Consider the following 20,264-nt stretch of genomic DNA (forward strand, 5'->3'; position numbering starts at 1 on the left):
TCTGTGATGATCCTTCTATATGGAAGGACTGAAGCTAAAGAAAGAAGAGGAGAGGGTAGAAAAAAAATAAATAAATAAGACCCCTCTCCCCTCCTCCTCCTCTCTATTCTCTATTCCTCCTTCCAACTGCCTGCCAATTTTCTTTTCCCATAGCCCCTATCTCTCCTTCTTTCTCTTCCCACCCAGGTATCACCATTTTCTCTAATTCAAGCCTCTTACAAAATTCTCTCATATCTTCAGGAAATCTTAGTCTTGCTGTCCGTCCATTTTTCCATCCGATCAAACACTCCGGGAACCTCCATCTGTATTTCTTCTTCATCTGTTCTGATAATGGTTTCAGAGATCTCCTTCTTGTCAGCGTCTCTACAGCTAGATCTGAAAAAATCTGAATATTCATTTCTCCATATTTAATCGATGCTCTTCCTTTTATTTTCTTCCATACATTGAGGTCCATAAATATTGGGACATCGACACAATTCTAACATTTTTGGCTCCATACACCACCACAGTGGATTTGAAATGAAATGAACAAGATGTGCTTTAACTGCAGACTGTCAGCTTTAATTTGAGGGTATTTACATCCAAATCAGGTGAACGGTGTAGGAATTACAACAGTTTGCATATGTGCCTCCCACTTGTTAAGGGACCAAAAGTAATGGGACAGAATATTCATAAATCAAACTTTCACTTTTTAATACTTAGTTGCAAATCCTTTGCAGTCAATTACAGCCTGAAGTCTGAAATGCATAGACATCACCAGACGCTGGGTTTCATCCCTGGTGATGCTCTGCCAGGCCTCTACTGCAACTGTCTTCAGTTCCTGCTTGTTCTTGGGGCATTTTCCCTTCAGTTTTGTCTTCAGCAAGAGGTGATTGTAGCCGTATTAGTGCATTTGCGACAGAAACAATTGAGTACTGTCCGTGATACTTTTTTTATTTGCACTAAAATACAATTTTGAGGACAAGCTTTCGGGGTATGTCCCCTTCTTCAAGGTCTAAGCAGTACTATTACAAATCACAAAGTTTAAGCAGAATGTTAGAAGGGATTGAGAAAAAAAAAAAAAAAAAAGGGCTACAGATAAGATACATCAAAAGCGAGGGGGGGAGGGGGGGGGATACAACACTCACACAGAGGGGGTCAAGTTTTAGCTAATAGTCATAAAGCTGTCGGATAATGGTTGAGGAATCCCATGTCCAAATTAAGGCCGTTATCTTTTGTGTCAAATAGAATTATCATTCTTAGTTCAAATGTTTTTCTTTCCTGGATGAATTTAAATTTTCCTTTCAGAACTAAAATATTGAGGTCTTCCATATTGTGGCCTGGTTGTGAGAAATGGTGTCCTACAGGTGTGCAGAGGTCATCTTCTTTATGTTCCTTGATACATTCTGCTTAAACTTTGTGATTTGTAATCGTACTGCTTAGACCTTGAAGAAGGGGACATACCCCGAAAGCTTGTCCTCAAAATTGTATGTTAGTGCAAATAAAAAAAGTATCACGGACAGTACTCAATTGTTTCTGTCTTCAGCAAGTGAAATGCATGCTCAATCGGATTCAGGTCAGGTGATTGACTTGGCCATTGCATAACATTCCACTTCTTTCCCTTAAAAAACTCTTTGGTTGCTTTTGCAGTCTGCTTTGGGTCATTGTCCATCTGCACTGTGAAACGGCGTCCAATGAGTTCTGAAGCATTTGGCTGAATATGAGCAGATAATATTGCCCGAAACACTTCAGAATTCATCCTGCTGCTTTTGTCAGCAGTCACATCATCAATAAATACAAGAGAACCAGTTCCATTGGCAGCTATACATGCCCACGCCATGGCACTACCACCACCATGCTTCACTGATGAGGTGGTATGCTTAGGATCATGAGCAGTTCCTTTCCTTCTCCATACTCTTCTCTTCCCATCACTCTGGTACAAGTTGATCTTGGTCTCATCTGTCCATAGGATGTTGTTCCAGAACTGTGAAGGCTTTTTTAGATGTCGTTTGGCAAACTCTAATCTGGCCTTCCTGTTTTTGAGGCTCACCAATGGTTTACATCTTGTGGTGAACCCTCTGTATTCACTCTGGTGAAGTCTTCTCTTGATTGTTGACTTTGACACACATACACCTATCTCCTGGAGAGTGTTCTTGATCTGGCCAACTGTTGTGAAGGGTCTTTTTCTTCACCAGGAAAATAATTCTTCGGTCATCAACCACAGTTGTTTTCCTGGTCTTCCGGGTCTTTTGGTGTTGCTGAGCTCACTGGTGCGTTCCTTCTCTTTAAGAATGTTCCAAACAGTTGTTTTGGCCACGCCTAATTTTTTTGCTATCTCTCTGATGGGTTTATTTTGTTTTTTCAGCCTAATGATGGCTTGCTTCACTGATAGTGACAGCTCTTTGGATCTCATCTTGAGAGTTGACAGCAACAGATTCCAAATGCAAATAGCACACTTGAAATGAACTCTGGACCTTTTATCTGCTCATTGTAATTGGGATAATGAGGGAAAACACACACCTGGCCATGGAACAGCTGAGAAGCCAACTGTCCCATTACTTTTGGTCCCTTAACAAGTGGGAGGCACATATGCAAACTGTTGTAATTCCTACACCGTTCACCTGATTTGGATGTAAATACCCTCAAATTAAAGCTGACAGTCTGCAGTTAAAGCACATCTTGTTCGTTTCATTTCAAATCCATTGTGGTGGTGTATAGAGCCAAAAATGTTAGAATTGTGGCGATGTCCCAATATTTATGGACCTGACTGTATCTCTTCTTTATCCCCAAGATTATGGAATCGCACAATTATATTCTCTTGATTTTTCTTTACCCCCTTCTTGTTGGAGCATTCCTATTCTATACACACTGTCCAATTTAAGCGTCTCTGATATCGATCTGTCCATTGTAGTATTCAGGATTTTACATATTATTCCCATTAGGTCTTCATCGTGTGAAATCTCTGGTACTCCTCTTATCCTTAGATTACATCTCCTATCCCTATTTTCTTGATCCTCTATCCTATATAGCAGCTTTCTTTGTTCTTTTCTCATTTCTATCGTCCGCTTTTCTAGTTTCAAAATAGTTTGGGCCTGTTCTTCCACTTTTCCCTCTGTTTCTTCCACTCTTGCTATCATTTGCCTCAGATCTTTCTGTATTATCGCCATCTCTTGTTTAATTGATTTTTCAAGGCTTTGAAACATTTCTGCTATTTCTCTTGTTTGGCATTTGTAGTTCCTTTTCTTGTTCTACCGCCTCCACTCTTTCTCTCCTTTTTTGACCACTATTAGCCATTTCCAGGGATAGTCTAGGACTTTCTTCCATACTGACTTCCATCACACTCCTTTCACTTAGTCCTTGTTTTCTTTCTGGGGTCAGGTTCCCCTGTGAGGGTATATATATTTTAATTGTACCTGTTTGGGAACTCTTGGGTCCACCTCCTTTTGGCTATCTTATTTTTCATGCTGTCAGGAATTTGCTTCACTTATCCAAACTCTATGGGGAGGGTTAGTTATTATACAGTCCCATATATTGCTTTAAATTCTCCACCATCAGGCTCTTGTTACTTTTTCTTCCTTTCTTCTACCCCCCTGGGTAATCTCCCCTTATACATACACTTTGAGTATAGTTTATTTCATGCAATACATTTCATTACTCCATCAGCTCTCACTCACCCTCCTGCCGTTCGCTCTTCCATATGGGGTGACTTCCAGCTCTTCCTTCTGTGGGCTGTGAGCTGTGGTTCTCTCCAGCCCCTCCGCCTGTATTGCACCTTTGCTTTATTATATACAGTTGTGTTCAAAATAATAGCAGTGTGTTGAAAAAAGTGAATAAAGCTCAAATTCCTTCATATAGCTTTTATTTCCATACACACAAATGCATTGGGAGCACTACACAATCTATTCCAAATCAAAACATGAAGAAAAATATATCAAATTTGTGTTGTTCCTCTAAACAAATTGAAGAAAAGTGATTATTAGACTGTTCAAAAAAATAGCAGTGTTTGTATTCTTCTTTACAAACTCAAACATTCACTATATAAACTGAAAAATGTTTGAAGATTTTGCTTTCCTTTGAATCACTTAATGTTTAGTTGTATAAGCACTTTTTCTGAGAACTGCTGTACATCTGTGTTGCATGGAGTCAATCAACTTCTGGCACCTGTGAACAGGTATTCCAGCCCAGGATGATTGGACTACATTCCACAGTGCTTCTCTATTTCTTGGTTTTGCCTCAGAAATTGCATTTTTGATGTCACCCCACAAGTTTTCTATTGGATTAAGATCCGGGGATTGGGCTGGCCACTCCATAACGTCAATCTTGTTGGTCTGGAACCAAGATGTTGCACGTTTACTGGTGTGTTTGGGGTCGTTGTCTTGTTGGAACACCCATTTCAAGGTCATTTCCTCTTCAGCATAAGGCAGCATGACCTCTTCAAGTATTCTGATGTATTCAAACTGATCCATGATCCCTGGTATGCGATAAATAGGCCCAACACCGTAGTATGAGAAACATCCCCATATCATGATGCTTGCGCAACCATGCTTCACTGTCTTCACAGTGTACTGTGGCTTGAATTTAGTGTTTGGGGGTCATCTGACAAACTGTCTCCGGCCACTAGACCCAAAAAGAACAATCTTACTTTCATCAGTCCACAAAATGTTGCGCCATCTCTCTTTAGGTCAGTCAATGTGCTCTTTGGCAAAAACAGTGATTGATCAGGTTAGTGATGTCTGACTGCTATTTTTAACACAACTGTATATATATTTTTATTTTATTAGGGGGGGATTCCCCTGCAGGGTCCCTTTATTTGTAGGTCTGCGTTCAGCTTATCAATGGGAGAGCCGGCGTCTCCCTCTGCCTAGAAACGCAGGCGTCTCCCTCTGCCTAGAAACGCAGGCGTCTCCTTCTGCCTAGAAACGCCGGCCGGCTTCTCCTCCTCCCAGTACTCCCTTGCGAGAGGTCACGTGGCCGCTTCACGTCCTCCGGGCTCCAAGCTGCCCCAGACGGAAGGCTCCAACTGTCTCGCTGCAGCAGTCCCCAGACGCCCCGTCCTCCTCTCCGACCGACTCGCTCCACAGTCTCCGCACTCGCAGCATCCCCTCGTCTCCAGCACGGTCCCCCCACTCACAGGTAGGGCTTTACGGTCTCATCTACTGCATTACAGGGCACAATGAGGGACCAGGCGGCAGCCTTGCGGAGAGTGCTTACATTGCGCTCTCCCTCACCGCCATGACCAGACTCCTCCCTCCATTAATTGATGATGTGCTGCTGGCCTTTTCTTTAGAAAGTTTGGGTAGCTGTCCCCACATGAACCTATTCCTTTCAAGATAACTTTCTATGAGAGAAGCTTTTTTTAACTTCAAACTTTAGATGACAGTGTAGTATCATGCATGCCATTGGTCAATTATGTCAAAAGGTCAAGTTATTGTTAATTTTTATTGACATGTCTTGGGTCCAGTGTTTGACAGAAGCTCCTCCAAAACATTGCCAATAGCTAAAAATGTGTACTTTGTCCAAATTTACAACAATAGTATCTATTTCCTCATTGTGTGCAAAGCCGGTCATGTACCAACACTTTTTGGAACAGTGCCATGTTTGGAAATGTTCCTGCCAGGGACTGATTTTGTTTGCTCCTGAAAAACAAAATATTTTGTTTATGCAAGTCTGATGTAACACAGCTGGATCCCCTGTTTGTATTCAAGGCCAACTGTTGATCCAGACTAGGCTGGTGAAACGGCAGAATTTTTCAAGTGAACTTCCCTGGATGGAATTTAGTTAAGTCAGTTCTTCATCTTCTCACAATAAGCTAGCTATCATAGATTCTTGAGGAAGTTCATACTAGATATACAGTGAAGGAAATAAATATTTGATCCCCTGCTGATTTTTAATGTCTGCCCACTCACGAATAAATGATCAGTCTAAAAATCGAATGGTATGTGTCTTGTAACACTGAGACATGCATTTTTGAATTTTGTGTTGCTATCCTGTCTCTAACAAATTATGCACTGATTTGCATGTTCATGGGGGAAATAAGTATTTGATTCCCTTCACAAAACATGACTTAGTACTTGGTGGCAAATCCCTTGTTGGCAATCAGAGGTCAGACATTTTTTGTAGTTGGCCACCAGGTTTGCATACATCTCAGGAGGGATTTTGGCCCACTCCTCTTGGCAGATCCTCTCCAAGTTATTAAGGTTTGGTGGCTGACGTTTGGCAACTCGAACTTTCAGCTCCCTCCACAGATTTTCAATCGGATTAAGGTCTGGAGACTGGCTAGGCCACTCCAGGACCTTAATGTGCTTCTTCTTGAGCCACTCCTTTGTTGCCTTGGCCGTGTGTTTTGGGTCACTGTCATGCTGGAACACCCATCCATGACCCATTTTTAACCACAAGCCTACAGGGCACTTATACCCCTTTCCTGCCCATGCCAATTTCCAGCTTTCAGCGCTGTTGCACTTTGAATGACAATTGCACGGTCATGCAACACTGTGCCCATATAAAATTTTTATCATTTTTTTGTGACAGCTTTATTTTGGTGGTATTTAATCAACTCTGGGTTTTTTATTTTTCGTAAACCAAAAACCACTGAAAAGTTTGAAAAAAAAAAAGTTTTTTCTTAGTTTTTGTTATAAAATTTTGTATATAAGTGATTTTTCTCCTTCACTGATGTGCGCAAATGAGGCTGCACTGATGTGCGCAAATGAGGCTGCACTGATGTGCGCAAATGAGGCTGCACTGATGGGCATTGACAGGCATCACTGATGGACACTGATATTTGGCTTTGATGTGCACTAGTAGGCACTGATATGTGGCACTGATGGGCACTGGCACAAGGCACTGATGGACACTGACAGGTGGCACTGCTGGGGCTCCACTGATCATCAGTGCACCGATGATCAGCATGACAGCTCAAGAGGAGAGAAATGCCGATAACCGGCATTTCCCTGTTTACATGTGATCAGCTGTGATTGGACACCGGTGATCACATAACAGAACCGATATCTTCGGCTCTTTCCATGATTGGTGATCCACTGTGTCCAAGGGACACAGCGCACCGCCGATCGCCGCACTGCGCACTTCCTGAGCCGCGCATGCGCGGTGAGAATGGAAGGACGTCATATGAAGTCCTCCCAGAACGAGAGAACCACCTTGCGTCCGTCATATTACTATATGGCGGGCGGGAGGTGGTTAATGCCCTGGCTGAGGGAAGAAAGTTCTCACCCAAGATTTGATGGTACATTGCCCTGTTCCTTTAATGCGGTGCAGTTGTCCTGTCCCCTTAGCAGAAAAACACCCCCAAAGCAGAATATTTCCACCACCATGTTTGACAGTTGGGATGGTGTTCTTGGGGTCATAGGCAGCATTCCTCCTCCTCCAAACACGGCGAGTTGAGTTAATGCGAAAGAGCTCGATTTTGGTCTCATCTGACCACAGCACTTTCAACCAGTCCTCCTCTGCATCATTCAGATGTTCAGTGTCAAACTTCAGATGGGCCTGAACATATGCTTTCTTAAGCAGAGGGACCTTGTGGGCACTGCAGGAATTCAATCCTTGTCGGCATAGTGTTACCAATTGTTTTCTTGGTGACTGTGGTCCCAGCTGCCTGGAGATCATTGACAAGATCCTCACGTGTAGTTCTGGGATGATTCCTCATTGTTCTCATGATCATTGACACTCCACGAGGTGAGATCTTGCATGGTGCACCAGACCTAAGGAGACTGACAGTTGTTTTGTGTTTTTTCCATTTGCGAATGATTGCACCAACTGTTGTCACCTTCTCACCAAGCTGCTTGACGATAGTTTGGTAGCCCAGTCCAGCCTTGTGTAGGTCTACAATCTTGTCCCTGACATCCTTGACATCTGTATGGGGATGCATATCCTATCATACCCCAAAAACCATGTTTCAGTAATTAACTTGACTTTGGTGTAATCACCTATTGACCTGCCACTATGTCTAGTGCAGTAGCTTGGCCTCTGCCTGGTCTCCTGTAGACCTGCCAATATTTCTTTCATATTCATTATACCCCATCTACTCACACATTATTATACCCTTTACATTGTTGAAAGTTGAAAAAATAATCGCCCCACTCTGTGTTTGCAATGTATATTAGACACTTTATCATACCCTGAACATTCAGATCACAGGTTGTCTCAGGGACCCCCTCCTTATAGGCTCCTGTGTCTGTTTGACCCATATACTCAAGTTCTCTCCAGGTCATACATATCTTTAGCCCCTTAGTTAGGTTTTATGGGAGAGCTACAATGGGTTTCAAATTGCTCCTTTTTGGAGCACTAACTGGGCAAAGGTATCCTTATCAGACTCCTCAGCACATCCTTGTACTGCCAAGTGTGTCTGACATACGTATTCAGGTTTATTTTGGCATATCTTTAGACCATGGCTGACACTATGTTCAAGAACATGTTCTCGTTGGCAACCTCTGGTTGCCGTTTATCTAAAAAATCCTCTTGTATTATGGTAGTGAACTTGTCGAGAGCCAGTGCCTGAATTTTTTTTTCCTACTTGGGGTCACGGGTAACCTCCTCCTTAAGTGGTTAACTATTATCTTAAACTTGTTTTTCTTATACCATCTTGGCTTTGGACCCTCAGAATTCACTCCTGTGCAAGGATTGGGGATTATCAGATTGCTTGCCTTATGAGTTGAAAAGCCATCCTGCTCTCGCCTCCTCAAAAAAAAAAAAAAAAAAAAAAAAAAACTGTTATAATGGTCAACTTTGTTCACTAGCTTAGTACTGATAGGAATTGCATTGCCCCCTGTATTTTGTCAGTTACTTCATTCAAATTGCACAGCCAAGCATGCAAAGAGGATTGCAAGGTTACAAAGTAATGTTAATGTACTAAAACTGTACCAATATTTTCCAAGACTGATATACCGATCATAAGAGTGTCAGTTCACGATACATAAAATGTGTACTTTAACAACCCTGGTGTGTGGTTTTTATAGAATGAGATGTTATGTAGAAAGTGTTTTTTGAAACTGTGACATTGGTGCTTCTCTGTGCTGCTTTATGAATTGTATTTATCTCCACAACATACACTACCCAGTTGGTGCATAAAGGCAGCTAGCTGGCAAGGGAAATCTCATTCTTGACTACTTTGATAAGAAAGACTTACAAGTATGGTAGTTATAAAAAATTTTAAGTGCAAAAGTAAATTTTTTTCTGTTAGTATATTAATATTTTTGTTTCATTTTGGTGGCAGGTCTATCCAAAGCAGAAACACAGGCGTTGACTAACTATGGAAGTGGGGAAGATGAGAATGAGGAGGAAGAGAATTATGAGTTTGAAGCTCGCCCGGTGGATGTACAGACATCCCTGGAAGCCAATGCTGAAACCACTGATGAAAATGAAAAGGAACAGGTGCGTATATTGTAAATTCTGGTAATGTTGTTACTGATTAGTGCCTTGTTTTGTGTATAGTATCCAAATGGCTAATTTTATAATTTCATATTTGGTAGATTTTGACAAATCCTATCATGGAAACAGAAATAGAGAGTGAATACACAGCAGAACTATGCATACAGGAAGCAGGTAATGTCGATGTTCTCACATCCTGATGCTGCTACATATAGGCTTGAGCTAAGAAGACAAGAAAGGGTAAAGCTTATTATCTCTGCAATTATTTAGTTATTTTTAACATTTCAGAAAATTACCTAACCAGTGCAGAAGTAGTTGGGTAACCTGAAAAATAAAATTAATTGCCTCCTAAAAAAATAAACCTAATGTATGAAAAAATATAAAGTGGAAGAAAACCCTAGCTAGATACTAACTAACTTTTCCTAAATATGTTCCCTCCCCCCTACTCCTTCTTATCATGCCTGACTGTATAAATAAGATCAATATCCTTATTTTCAATGTGCTCCAGTCTGGTCAGGGAATCCTGCAGCCATTGTTGGTGCTCCCTCCTCTCCCCTGTAGCAGCCACTCACTGACATGAGGATGCTAATTCTGTGGGATGATGTGATCAAGTGTTACCTTCAGGTGATTGGGCATTGGCAAAAAAAAAAAGCCACAGTGACATCTCCTATACGACCTCTCCCATTACCAGTAAGCCTCAGTTTTTTTGCTAGTGATTGGAGTAGTCTCTTGACTGAGAGAAGCTTACCTCTCTTGAATTCCATTTTTAACTTATGATTCTTCTATTAAGATTTCTCGCTTCTTTTTTGCATCTTCCCAGATAGGATGACCCTTTGGCTTAGTCCTTTGGGTGTGTACCCATACCCTTTATTGATGAAAATGGGGGAGGCAGTCTACAACATTGCTTTTGGCAGTGGATCCTACATAGGCTTTCAACTTGGCATGTAATGCATCGCATTGTTAGCCACAGGGTGCTGTAGTGGTCCAACAGTGGCAGAACCTTGTCCCTGAAGACCCCTGTGGGGGGATATGCCCATCTAAGAAGATGAAGCCAGGGATGGGTCTTATTCCTAACATCTTGCTCCAGTTGCTAAAGACATCTGCCCCTAATTGGACTAAGGAAATGATTGATCAACAGAATCCTGTATTCAAGGACCAATTTCTGGTGGAACACCTAAAAGTATTGCCTTCCGCCCTTTTTTTCCTGTGTTGATGCCCTAGAATAAGTAATGACACAAATTTGAAGAATGATCTCATTTATGTCCATATGCACAGAATCTTATGGTGAAAAGCCTGAACAGCTGAGCCTGCCTGTGAAAGATGCCTCACTCATATGGAGGACCTATTATTGGTTATGTACTTACAGGTTTAGTAAGGAGGTCAAAAGAGGAAAGGCACTTTTCCCACAACAAAATGCTCTAAAACCCCCCGGCTCAGGGAAATTGTACCTCTAAATGATGAGCGACCATATCACTGTTTTTTATGATTGTCTTATTGTTCGCTATACAACTGAGGCTTGCTGGGAGGTCAGATTACCTCACGATATATGGTTAAGAATAAAGATTTGCCTTGTACTGCAAAAAAAAAGTTTTTGTGCAGGTGAGTCTAAAATTTGTTCTGAATGATCTCTTAAATTCAGAAGGTCGGTACATTCACTTTAAATACACTAACAGCCAGTGTTTAGAAAGTGGGGCCTATGTTGAAAGCAGAATTTACTCTCCATTTTAGAATCCGTTGCATATAGGAATCTTTCTGCATTTATCTCCAGCACCAACGAATTTTAACTTTCTGTCTATTTTGTATTTAAAAATAAAAATTTGTGTTTCACTTTAGAAGAGGTACAAAATGTAGCGGAGGAACAGAATCAACCTAATATCTCAGCTGAAATTGTATCGGCTTCATTGAATTTAAACAAAGATGGTGATCTGTTGTCATCAGTGGACGTGGATACCAAGTCAAGTCTGGAATCAACTGAGAGCTCTGGACCTGGCAGTCCTGCCACTGACTCCCCTGTGCTAGTTAATGAATATGTAAGTTTATTTTATTTATTTATTAACCATTGCAAATGTCGAACTGTGATCAGTATATGTTCTTATTGTGCTGCTCAATTTACACAGTATTTGAAAGCATGTGTGTGAAGATTCAACTACACCTTGAACTATTGGTTGTCATCAAGGCTGCAGTCACAAAGTTTTAGTGTTCATTTTGTTATGTAGAGTGTATTTTAAAACACACTGTAAAGCCATTTAAGAAAATAAAAAGGCATAAATTGTTACTCATCTGGAGCAGCTTTTATCCAATCATGTATCTGTGTGATTGCTTGTTGACAAAAAAATCACAGCAGATTGTTGATAGTTGGGTGACACATTTGTCTCTCAAATTGCTGAAGGGAGAGCCTGTCTGACATGCAGAATAAAATGGTGGCAGTTGCAATCTTTTACGTTGCACAATATTTGTTCAGCTGTGTATCAAATGTATATTTTTGGGGAGCATACACTAAAATGAATTTCAGCATACACAATGTAATACCCAATGTTTGGATGATATGTAACAAACATGTAAAGACTAAATTGGTGAGTGACCATGAAATGGCAAAAAAACTACAGTACCTAAAATTTTGCATAGGTGATATTTTAAAACCTTTTACAGTTATCAGTTTAGAATCGGCAATGAATTATGGCTCAAAAATTGTTGCTGTCACCCCAGCATTCGTGGCGATGCCTTGCATGTGTTGCGAAGTCACAGTTTACTTAAACGCATGGGTTGCAGAGCCACCCGGATCACTTTTACTGAACAGCAGATTGCTGCCTGAAAAAGAAGATACCAAGCTCCTACAACCATAAGCTTGTTTTAAGATCTTCATGTCCAGGATGTTTTAAAACAGCCTAAGGAAGTTAAGTGGTTAAATAGTCAGTGAAGGACTGATTATTGCGTCGTCTTAACACTCAGTATTTTTTTTTTTTATGCATAAGTATTGTAAATATGCAACACAGCCAAAGAAGGTCAAATCCATCCTATTTCATTAAATTGCAGCGGTAAGAACCTGTTTTGGCAAACTACGGCCAGCAGTCTGTGTTTTGGGCTCTGGTTATGGCTGCCTGTGAATATTGTACTGTGTTGAACCAATGAATTGGTAAAAGCATTGAAGTGATTCTACCATGCTTTTGCAGTAAGGGTATTGCAGGGTCTGTGCTTTGACCACAGGAAGGAGTTAGTATGATTTCACTGTAAATACGTTCAGTTACTGCAGTCAGCTCTTATAGGAAGCAAGCAATGTCTTTTGGGGAGAATGCAAAGCTTTGGATAGTTCCACTTAATCATCATAGCATACCTTATGTACACTACAATGAAGGTCCTTTAGTATTCTCTTTAGTGGCAATATATGCAATTTGTAGTAACTCTGATATGTGCTTTTTGTTGAACAGGAAACTGGCTCTGGAAATTTGAGTCAGAAGTCTGATGAAGATGACTTTGTGAAACTTGAGGATCTGCCTCTTAAACTTGCTTTACCCAAGGTATTCAGTTAGGTTTAGGCTTTTTAGAAAGTTAAGATTATATTTTTTCAAGATATGATGCTAATGTTTTATATTCATTCCACAGGCAGAACTAATAGCTGAGATGGAAAAAGAGCAACTAAACAACAATATCTGTGATGAAATTTTAAATGGACAAGGACCTGGTGCTGATTTGCTGGCGGGAGATGCTTTATCACTGAAAGAGCCAGGTGAGTTCCTGAATGTTCATTTCATAATATAATATTGTGATGCCTGGCCTGCGCCATATATATGTTAAACCACTACTGGTTACTTACTCTCTAAATGGTCAGTTATTTACAGTGCAGCGTATGGGTGACCCGATGAAATTGAGCTACGTATGGGCCTACCAGTTCCTTATGATGTTCAAACAAAAGGATACACATGATAGGACCCTTAAGGCATTTTCCCTCATTCATTTTGATTGTTAGACTTGTGGACACTATTCTCCACGGTACTTATATTCTGAGGCAACAACTTTGTGTTGCTGTCCAAAATCCAGAATAAATCAGAGACTGCCAGTGTAATGGTCGTACATACTGGGCACGCAGATAGCTGTGTGTGTGTAGCAGCCTTTCTGTCATGTCACAAGTCTCCTATGCCATCTTGTCATAAGAAGGCATAGCCCAGTGATCTCCCCCCCTCCACCCCCTTTCAGTTTATACGATACACAGACTGTTAACTGATGTCAGGACCTTGTTATCAATTGGTGAGACACGCAGACTTCTTCATTACCCAATCCACAATTTTAGTATAGAAACCCTAATAAAACTGTTGCCCTCGCAAGCTTTACCAATCCGGACAGCTAACAGATACGTAATCATTAATAGCTCAGCTGAAGGAAATTGGCAATCCCATATTTCTGCTAGAAGGGTTGTCAGCCAAGACTCTAAAACCTCAGCATATTTCATAACTCATTAAATCAATACAGCATTTTGAACCCAAACATCCCTTATGCTAAGAGGTATTGGAGTGGGTTAGGCCTCCTCACCTCTCCTTTGAAAAATAGATATCCGAGACCTGCCATAATCTTATCCATTTTGCGAACTACTGCCAGGGTCAGTGTTAAATAAATGACACCCCAAAACAAATCTCAATACGCAGTGCAATAATCGGATTTTGGTGCCCCTTTCATGTTATGTACTGCAGTCTATGCTCTGAATATGCAAAGGGAATATCCGACATTTATGGCAGTGTCCAGTAGGGAAGGAAGACATAGACCTTCCCTCCCAACCTCTCTATAGTTCTGTGATCTAAAATTTAAATTACAGTAGATAATTGTTATTAGCTCATTTAATGATAGGCTGTTTGCTAACATGCTAAAACCACACTTCTGTGATTTGTATTTGAAATTGTACAAACAGCAGACTTCCAAACTTTGTCCTTTATATAGCTTATTTTACTGTCTTGATTGTATTGGAAATGGTACTATTAACAATCGACTACTACTCTAATAAGTTTATTTCTACAGTGAAAATGATATATACAGTATCCTTTAACCATTGGTGGATTTGTCTTTGGTCTTGTAATTAAAAAAAAAAAAAAAAAAATTAAATGCTAACTTTTAATAAAAAGGCAGAGCCAAGCGGGAGTGGGTACCTGTCAAAACTAGGCACTCCTAAAAAAAACATTTTAGAGAGGAGGTGGGTGAGGAGGAGGTTAAGCAGAATTTCTCTTTTCAGGTGAAGTTCTGCTTTAAGTAAACATCACCATCTGCTGTAACTAAATGTACAGTTAGGTCCATATATATTTGGATACAGGCAATGGATTTACCAAATCATATTCAAGCTATAGTTATACAATGGATATGGGATGAAAGTGCACACTCTCAGGTTTAATTTGAGGGTATGTACATCCAAATTGGAGGAAGGGTATAGGAATTACAGTTCTTAACATTAGCCACCCCTCTTTTTCAAGGGACCAAAAGTAATTGGACAATTGAATCAAAAGCTGTTTCATGGCCAGGTGTGGGCTACTCCTTCATTATTTCTTCATCAATTAAGCTGGTAAAAGGTCTGGAGTTGGTTCTAAGTATGGTATTTGCATTTGTAATCTATTGCTTGTGAACCTACATCATGCGTTCAAAGGAGCTGTCCATGCAAGTGAAACAGGCCATTGTAAGGCTTCAAAAACAAATCCATCAGAGATAGCAGCAACATTAGGAGTGGCCAAATCAACAGTTTGGTACATTCTGAGGAAAGAAAAACACACTGGTGAGCTCAGCAACATAAAAAGGACGTCCACAGACGACAACAGTGGTGGTTGATCGCAGGATTCTCTCTGGTAAAGAAAAACCCATTCACAACCTCCAGACAAGTGAAGGACACTCTCTGGGAGGTGGGTGTATCATTGTTAAAGTCTACAATCAAGAGAAGACTTCACAAGAGCAAATACAGAGGGTTCACCACAAGGTGCAAACCATTCATAAGCCTGAAGAATAGAAAAGCCAGATTAGACTTTGCCAAAATCCATATAAAGAAGCCAGACCAGTTCTGGAAAAGCATTACTTGGACAGATGAAACAAAGATTAATCTGTACCAGAATGACGGGAAGAAAAAAGTGTTGCGAAGGCTTGGAACAGCTCATGATCCAAAGCACACAGTCATCTGTAAAGCATGGTGGAGGCAGTGTGATGGCATGGGCATGCATTGCTTCCAGTGGCACTGGGTCATTGGTGTTTATTGATGATGTGACAGGAGCAGCGGAATTAATTCTGCACTGTTTAAAGATATACTGTCAGCCCAGATTCAGCCAAATGCAGCAAAGTTGATTGGCCGGCGTTTCACAGTACAGATGGACAATGATCCAAAACACACTGCAAAAGCAACCCAGGAGCTTTTGAAGGAAAAGAAGTTAAATATTCTGCAGTGGCCGATCTCAACCCAATTGAGCATACATTTCACTTGCTGAAGGCAAAACTAAAGGCAGAAATACCCACAAACAAAGAACAACTGAAGACAGCTGCAGTTAGCCTGGCAAAGCATCAGAAAGGAAGAAACACAGTCTTTGGTAATGTCCATGGGTTCCAGACTTCAGGCAGTCATTGCCAGTAAATGATTCTCAACAAAATATTAAAAATAAACATTTTATTTTTGATTATATTCATTTTTCCAATTACATTTGAGCCCCAGAGAATGGACTGTGTATAACAAATGGTTGCAGTTCCAAAAATTTGTACTTGATATTTATGCTCAACCCCTTGAATTAAAGCTGAAAGTCTGCACTTCAAATTCATTTGGATTGTTTCGTTTTAATTTATTCTGGTAGCATACAGAGCCAAAAGTATGAAAATTCTGCCTGTGTCCAAATATATATGAACCTAACTGTATATGTATACTTATTGAAAACTTTTCAATGAAAATTAAAATAAAATGTTTTGCCGAAGAGAGGTACAAGAGAGACTAGAGAAACTTAATGTGAACAAATCATCAGATCCAGAAGCTTACACCCGCAAGTCCTTAGGGAGAGGTTATAGCTAAGCCGCCATTTCTAATTTTAAAGACCCCTTACTGATTAGAATAGTACCACCTTATTGGTGTAGAGCAAATATGTTACCGATTTACAAAAAGGGATCAAGATGTACACCAGGAAACTACAGACAAGTCACAGGTACGGAATGTAGCACCACACACGTGTACATACATAGGTTGTACTGGATGGACCTGTGTCTATATCCTCTGCAACCTTATAAACTATGTAAATTAATATACAAATTATATATTGATGGCGAAAAAATGCGTTGGCCAACGATTTTTACAAGAATCTATACATGAAAATCAGTGTATGCTCAGCTTTGTTTGGTTAGTTTATTTAAAGTTGTTTAATGTGTGCTTTCTATTGTTGCAGAAAGTAATGGAGCTCATTCTGGATGAAACAAAAAGCAGAACCCACAAGCCTGAATTTCAGAGTTTAAATCTGCACTATACCTTGAGTTTGTAATAAAATGTTAGGACACTGCTGTTTAGGTCCTGTTTAAAAAAGGAAAAAAAAAGGAACTTGTTGGAAACCTCAGTTGATCCAAGAGTATGAAAATTGTTCTCTATGTTCTCCTAATCATTCTTTGTATGGATTTTTGTAAATTCTGATTGTTAGAATGATGTTCTAAATAAAGTTTGGCTTGTTGTATATGTGTTCTTTTATTACCTGACGTACACCTATCGTAAAAGAGGTTTGGGGCTGATGTTCCTGAAAATATTATATTTCTGCTCGTTTTGCATTTATGCTTAATTCAGACCTGTAACATGCATGCTATTACAAAATTCAGGATTTCTGATCTGTAAACATGTTCTAAGTTAATAGCTTTTAAAGCAATAAAGCCAAAGCGTCAGCAAGACAAGTGGGGAACTAATTTTATCAGAAGGGAGAGGTTAACAATGGCAGCCTACACAATGCACTGTAAGAGGTTTTATCTCTTAACATGTAGCATAAGGTTTAGGGTGCATTCACATTGCAAATGCACCCTGGCAGGGATTACCTGTGAGAACTGCAGCGGGGTTTCCCGCAATTAGCTGAAAGTAGGCATCCCCATTGAAAGCAATGGGAGACTGCTGGGTATCGCAGCTAGTCACACCTCTCGTATGTAATCGCTCATGCTGCAATCACATGCAAGTGATCAACCCTGGATACAGACTGCCTTCCTCCAGGGCTGATCACCCGCTTATAATTGCTGTTTGAGCGATTACATGTGAGTGGGTGCAATTAGCTGCGAGAGGCGGCAGCCTCCCGTTAGTGTCAAAAATATATTTTATGGTGTTTTATCAAGTTGAGAAGTAAAAAATACATACATTGATTCTGCCAGAAATCTCATGAGCTGATAACTGCCTCTAACTCATATTAAATCGTGTTGTCTCCAAATGTTTCTAAGGCTGACCATACACTCACTATTCAATTTTCTTGAGAATTTTTCTTTAGATTTACCAAACACCATATAATATGAGGTCAAACCTAAATTACACTTTGAATTGTATCCAGTTAGGCAAGCCCTTGCACTACATAGTTGAAGGTAAATCTAAAGAAATTGGACAGAAAATTGTATAGTGTATGGCTAGCCTAAGGTTTACGAACCACGCCCCTCTGTTATGTGACTAAGATAGGGGTGGGGTCCAATAGTCCTCTCAGGTATATGTTGTCCGGTGAATGAGTGTTGTTATGATAGGACTGAAAGTGTCTTACTGGCAGAATAACAAGGAGGAAATGAGGGGAAAAAAGCTTTAACCACTTGCCCTCCTGAGGATTTACCCCCCTTCCTGACCAGGCCATTTATTGCATTACGGCACTGCGTTACTTTTAACTGACAACTGTGCGTTCATGCCATGCTGCATCCAAATTAAATTTACGTCCTTTTTCCCCACAACTTGAGCTTTCTTTCAGTGGTATTTCATTGCCTGTGCGGTTTTTTTTTTTTGTTTTTTTTGCACTATAAAAAAACTGACAATTTTGAGAAAAAAACATATTTTTTACATTTTGCTATTAAACATTTTAAGAATAGATTTTTGTCATAAATTTAGGGCAAAATGTATTCTGATACCGGTCTTTGCTAAAAAGAAATCCCAATACGTGTAAGTTAATTGGTTTATGTGTAAGTTATAGCGTCTACAAATGGCCGCATAGATACTGGAATTTTAAAAAAATTATTTTTACTAGTAATGGTGGCGATCAGCGACTTATAGTTTGACTGCGGCAGGCATTCTGACACTGGTGGGAACTGACTTGGTGTTACTGACATCCCCAGTGACACCAATACAGTGATCAGTGCTAAAAAAAAACTGTGCTTACAGTGGACAGGGAGGAGAACTGTTGTGTTTACAAACCGTTCTCCCTATCGGAGATGCTCAGCAATCACTGGGCGCCGGTGAATAATCACCAACCGGGACCTGGTGATTAACAGCCACGAATGGCGACACGAATAGGGCGCGCCCTCTACCTGGAAATGCAAAATCACTTGTATATACGTGATTATTGCGCACCCATGCTGTCCTGCAGCAGTATTTCTGCTATAGGGCGGTTGGGAAGTGGTTAAAATAAGAAAAATGCAGACACTACAGCTAAGGACATCTAAGCTTCTTTATTGACTTCAATATTTCCTGAGTTAATGATCTGACAAAGGAATGTATTGTAGATCAGTTCCAATTTCACTTTCTGCATGTTCTAAGTCAGTGATTCAGAAAGCACTGAGTTCATTAGATCATTTTGGTAACCAAACAGCCAGTAATTCCAACAGCAATGGCTGAATTTACATTTCCTTTAAAGCTGAAATCTGGCTGAAAACATCAGGAGATCTAGGAACAGGAAGAGCTGCCCAGTAGTATTACCCTGCACCTCTAGTAATATGGTGGCTGCCTCATAGTTGCCTTGCACTGTTAAGTGGAAGCACAATGCCTATTATGAATGCAATGTATATCACAACTGACTTGCCTCATACTCTGAAGGATACATTTGCCAGAGTCTAGGTCCACTTTAAGAGACCTAAGCTATTATCAGGTGGCTCATTTAAAGAGAAAAATTAGGTAATTCTTGTCACTTTTATGCCAAATGCATATTGGCAGCCCGGTGAAGTTTCTAAGAAAATGTGTGGTTTGTATCATAGGTAGCTCTAAAACGAAACCAGAGTTCATATCTGTATTTCATATAAATCCATACCGTAGGCACTTTTGACTGAAGTTGGAATGTATTCCTATGGTGCTGAGTAAGCTGCATTTGCTTATGTTTAAAATCCTCCTTTTCATTGGTATGTGTGTTATTTGTCCAAATGTAAAATAGAGACTACATCTGAAGCAAACACATGCATGTGTGTCACGTACTGTACCTGGCGAAGACTGAACCATTGAGGAGGCCTCTCTTGCACCACTTGCCCAACATTCCTGAAGGTGGGAACAGTGTGTGTGAAGGCATAGAGTGGCATGAGTGCCGTAGTAGTTGGCTGGTGATATCCTCTCTTTAGGTGGGTAGAGCTCGTAGTTGCCATCCTCAGGACAGATTGCAGGAGCAGCTTGGCACCAGAGCAGAAGACAGAAGCGGGACCAGGAGAAATGCAGCAGTCGGTGAGGGACCAAGCCCCCAGGCAGAGCAAGTCCAGGAGGCAGGCCAAGGTCAGTAACAGCTGGGCAAAACACTACAGAATCAGCAGGCAAAGACAAGTCAGTAAACAGGCCAGGGTCAGAGTAGTCATGTGAACAAGGAAGGTTGAGATAGGAGCAGAAGTGAAGTCCAAGGGCAAGTTAGGTCATACACAGGTAAGTAGGTCTCAATATTACAGGAATAAGCTGAAGACTATTCAGCAACTGCTCATTGTAACAGACCAATTTAAATAGGCCACCGAGCACCAAGTGTGCATGCTAATTTTCATTTACATGCGCTTGACAAACTGGAACAGTA

The 20,264-nt window shown here is 40.5% G+C and overlaps 1 protein-coding gene across 7 annotated transcripts in view; it reads left to right on the forward strand.

Annotated features, from left to right (window-relative positions):
- The window catches only part of PCM1 (pericentriolar material 1), a 173,136-nt gene extending 156,121 nt beyond the window's left edge, over window positions 1–17,015 (forward strand). For all 7 annotated transcript variants that reach the window (XM_089669565.1, XM_089669561.1, XM_089669566.1 and 4 more), the window contains 6 exons: window positions 9,203–9,360; window positions 9,459–9,531; window positions 11,191–11,387; window positions 12,783–12,872; window positions 12,958–13,081; window positions 16,737–17,015. In XM_089669565.1, coding sequence (XP_089525691.1) covers window positions 9,203–9,360; window positions 9,459–9,531; window positions 11,191–11,387; window positions 12,783–12,872; window positions 12,958–13,081; window positions 16,737–16,762 — 668 coding nt within the window. In that variant the 3' untranslated portion in view covers window positions 16,763–17,015. The remainder of the gene's footprint in view (window positions 1–9,202; window positions 9,361–9,458; window positions 9,532–11,190; window positions 11,388–12,782; window positions 12,873–12,957; window positions 13,082–16,736) is intronic.
- Window positions 17,016–20,264: the final 3,249 nt, after the last annotated feature.

Source organism: Staurois parvus, unplaced genomic scaffold, assembly GCF_062004578.1.
Source record: "Staurois parvus isolate SC_StPar_1 unplaced genomic scaffold, SC_StPar_1.0 ptg000080l, whole genome shotgun sequence".
NCBI lineage: Eukaryota > Metazoa > Chordata > Amphibia > Anura > Ranidae > Staurois > Staurois parvus.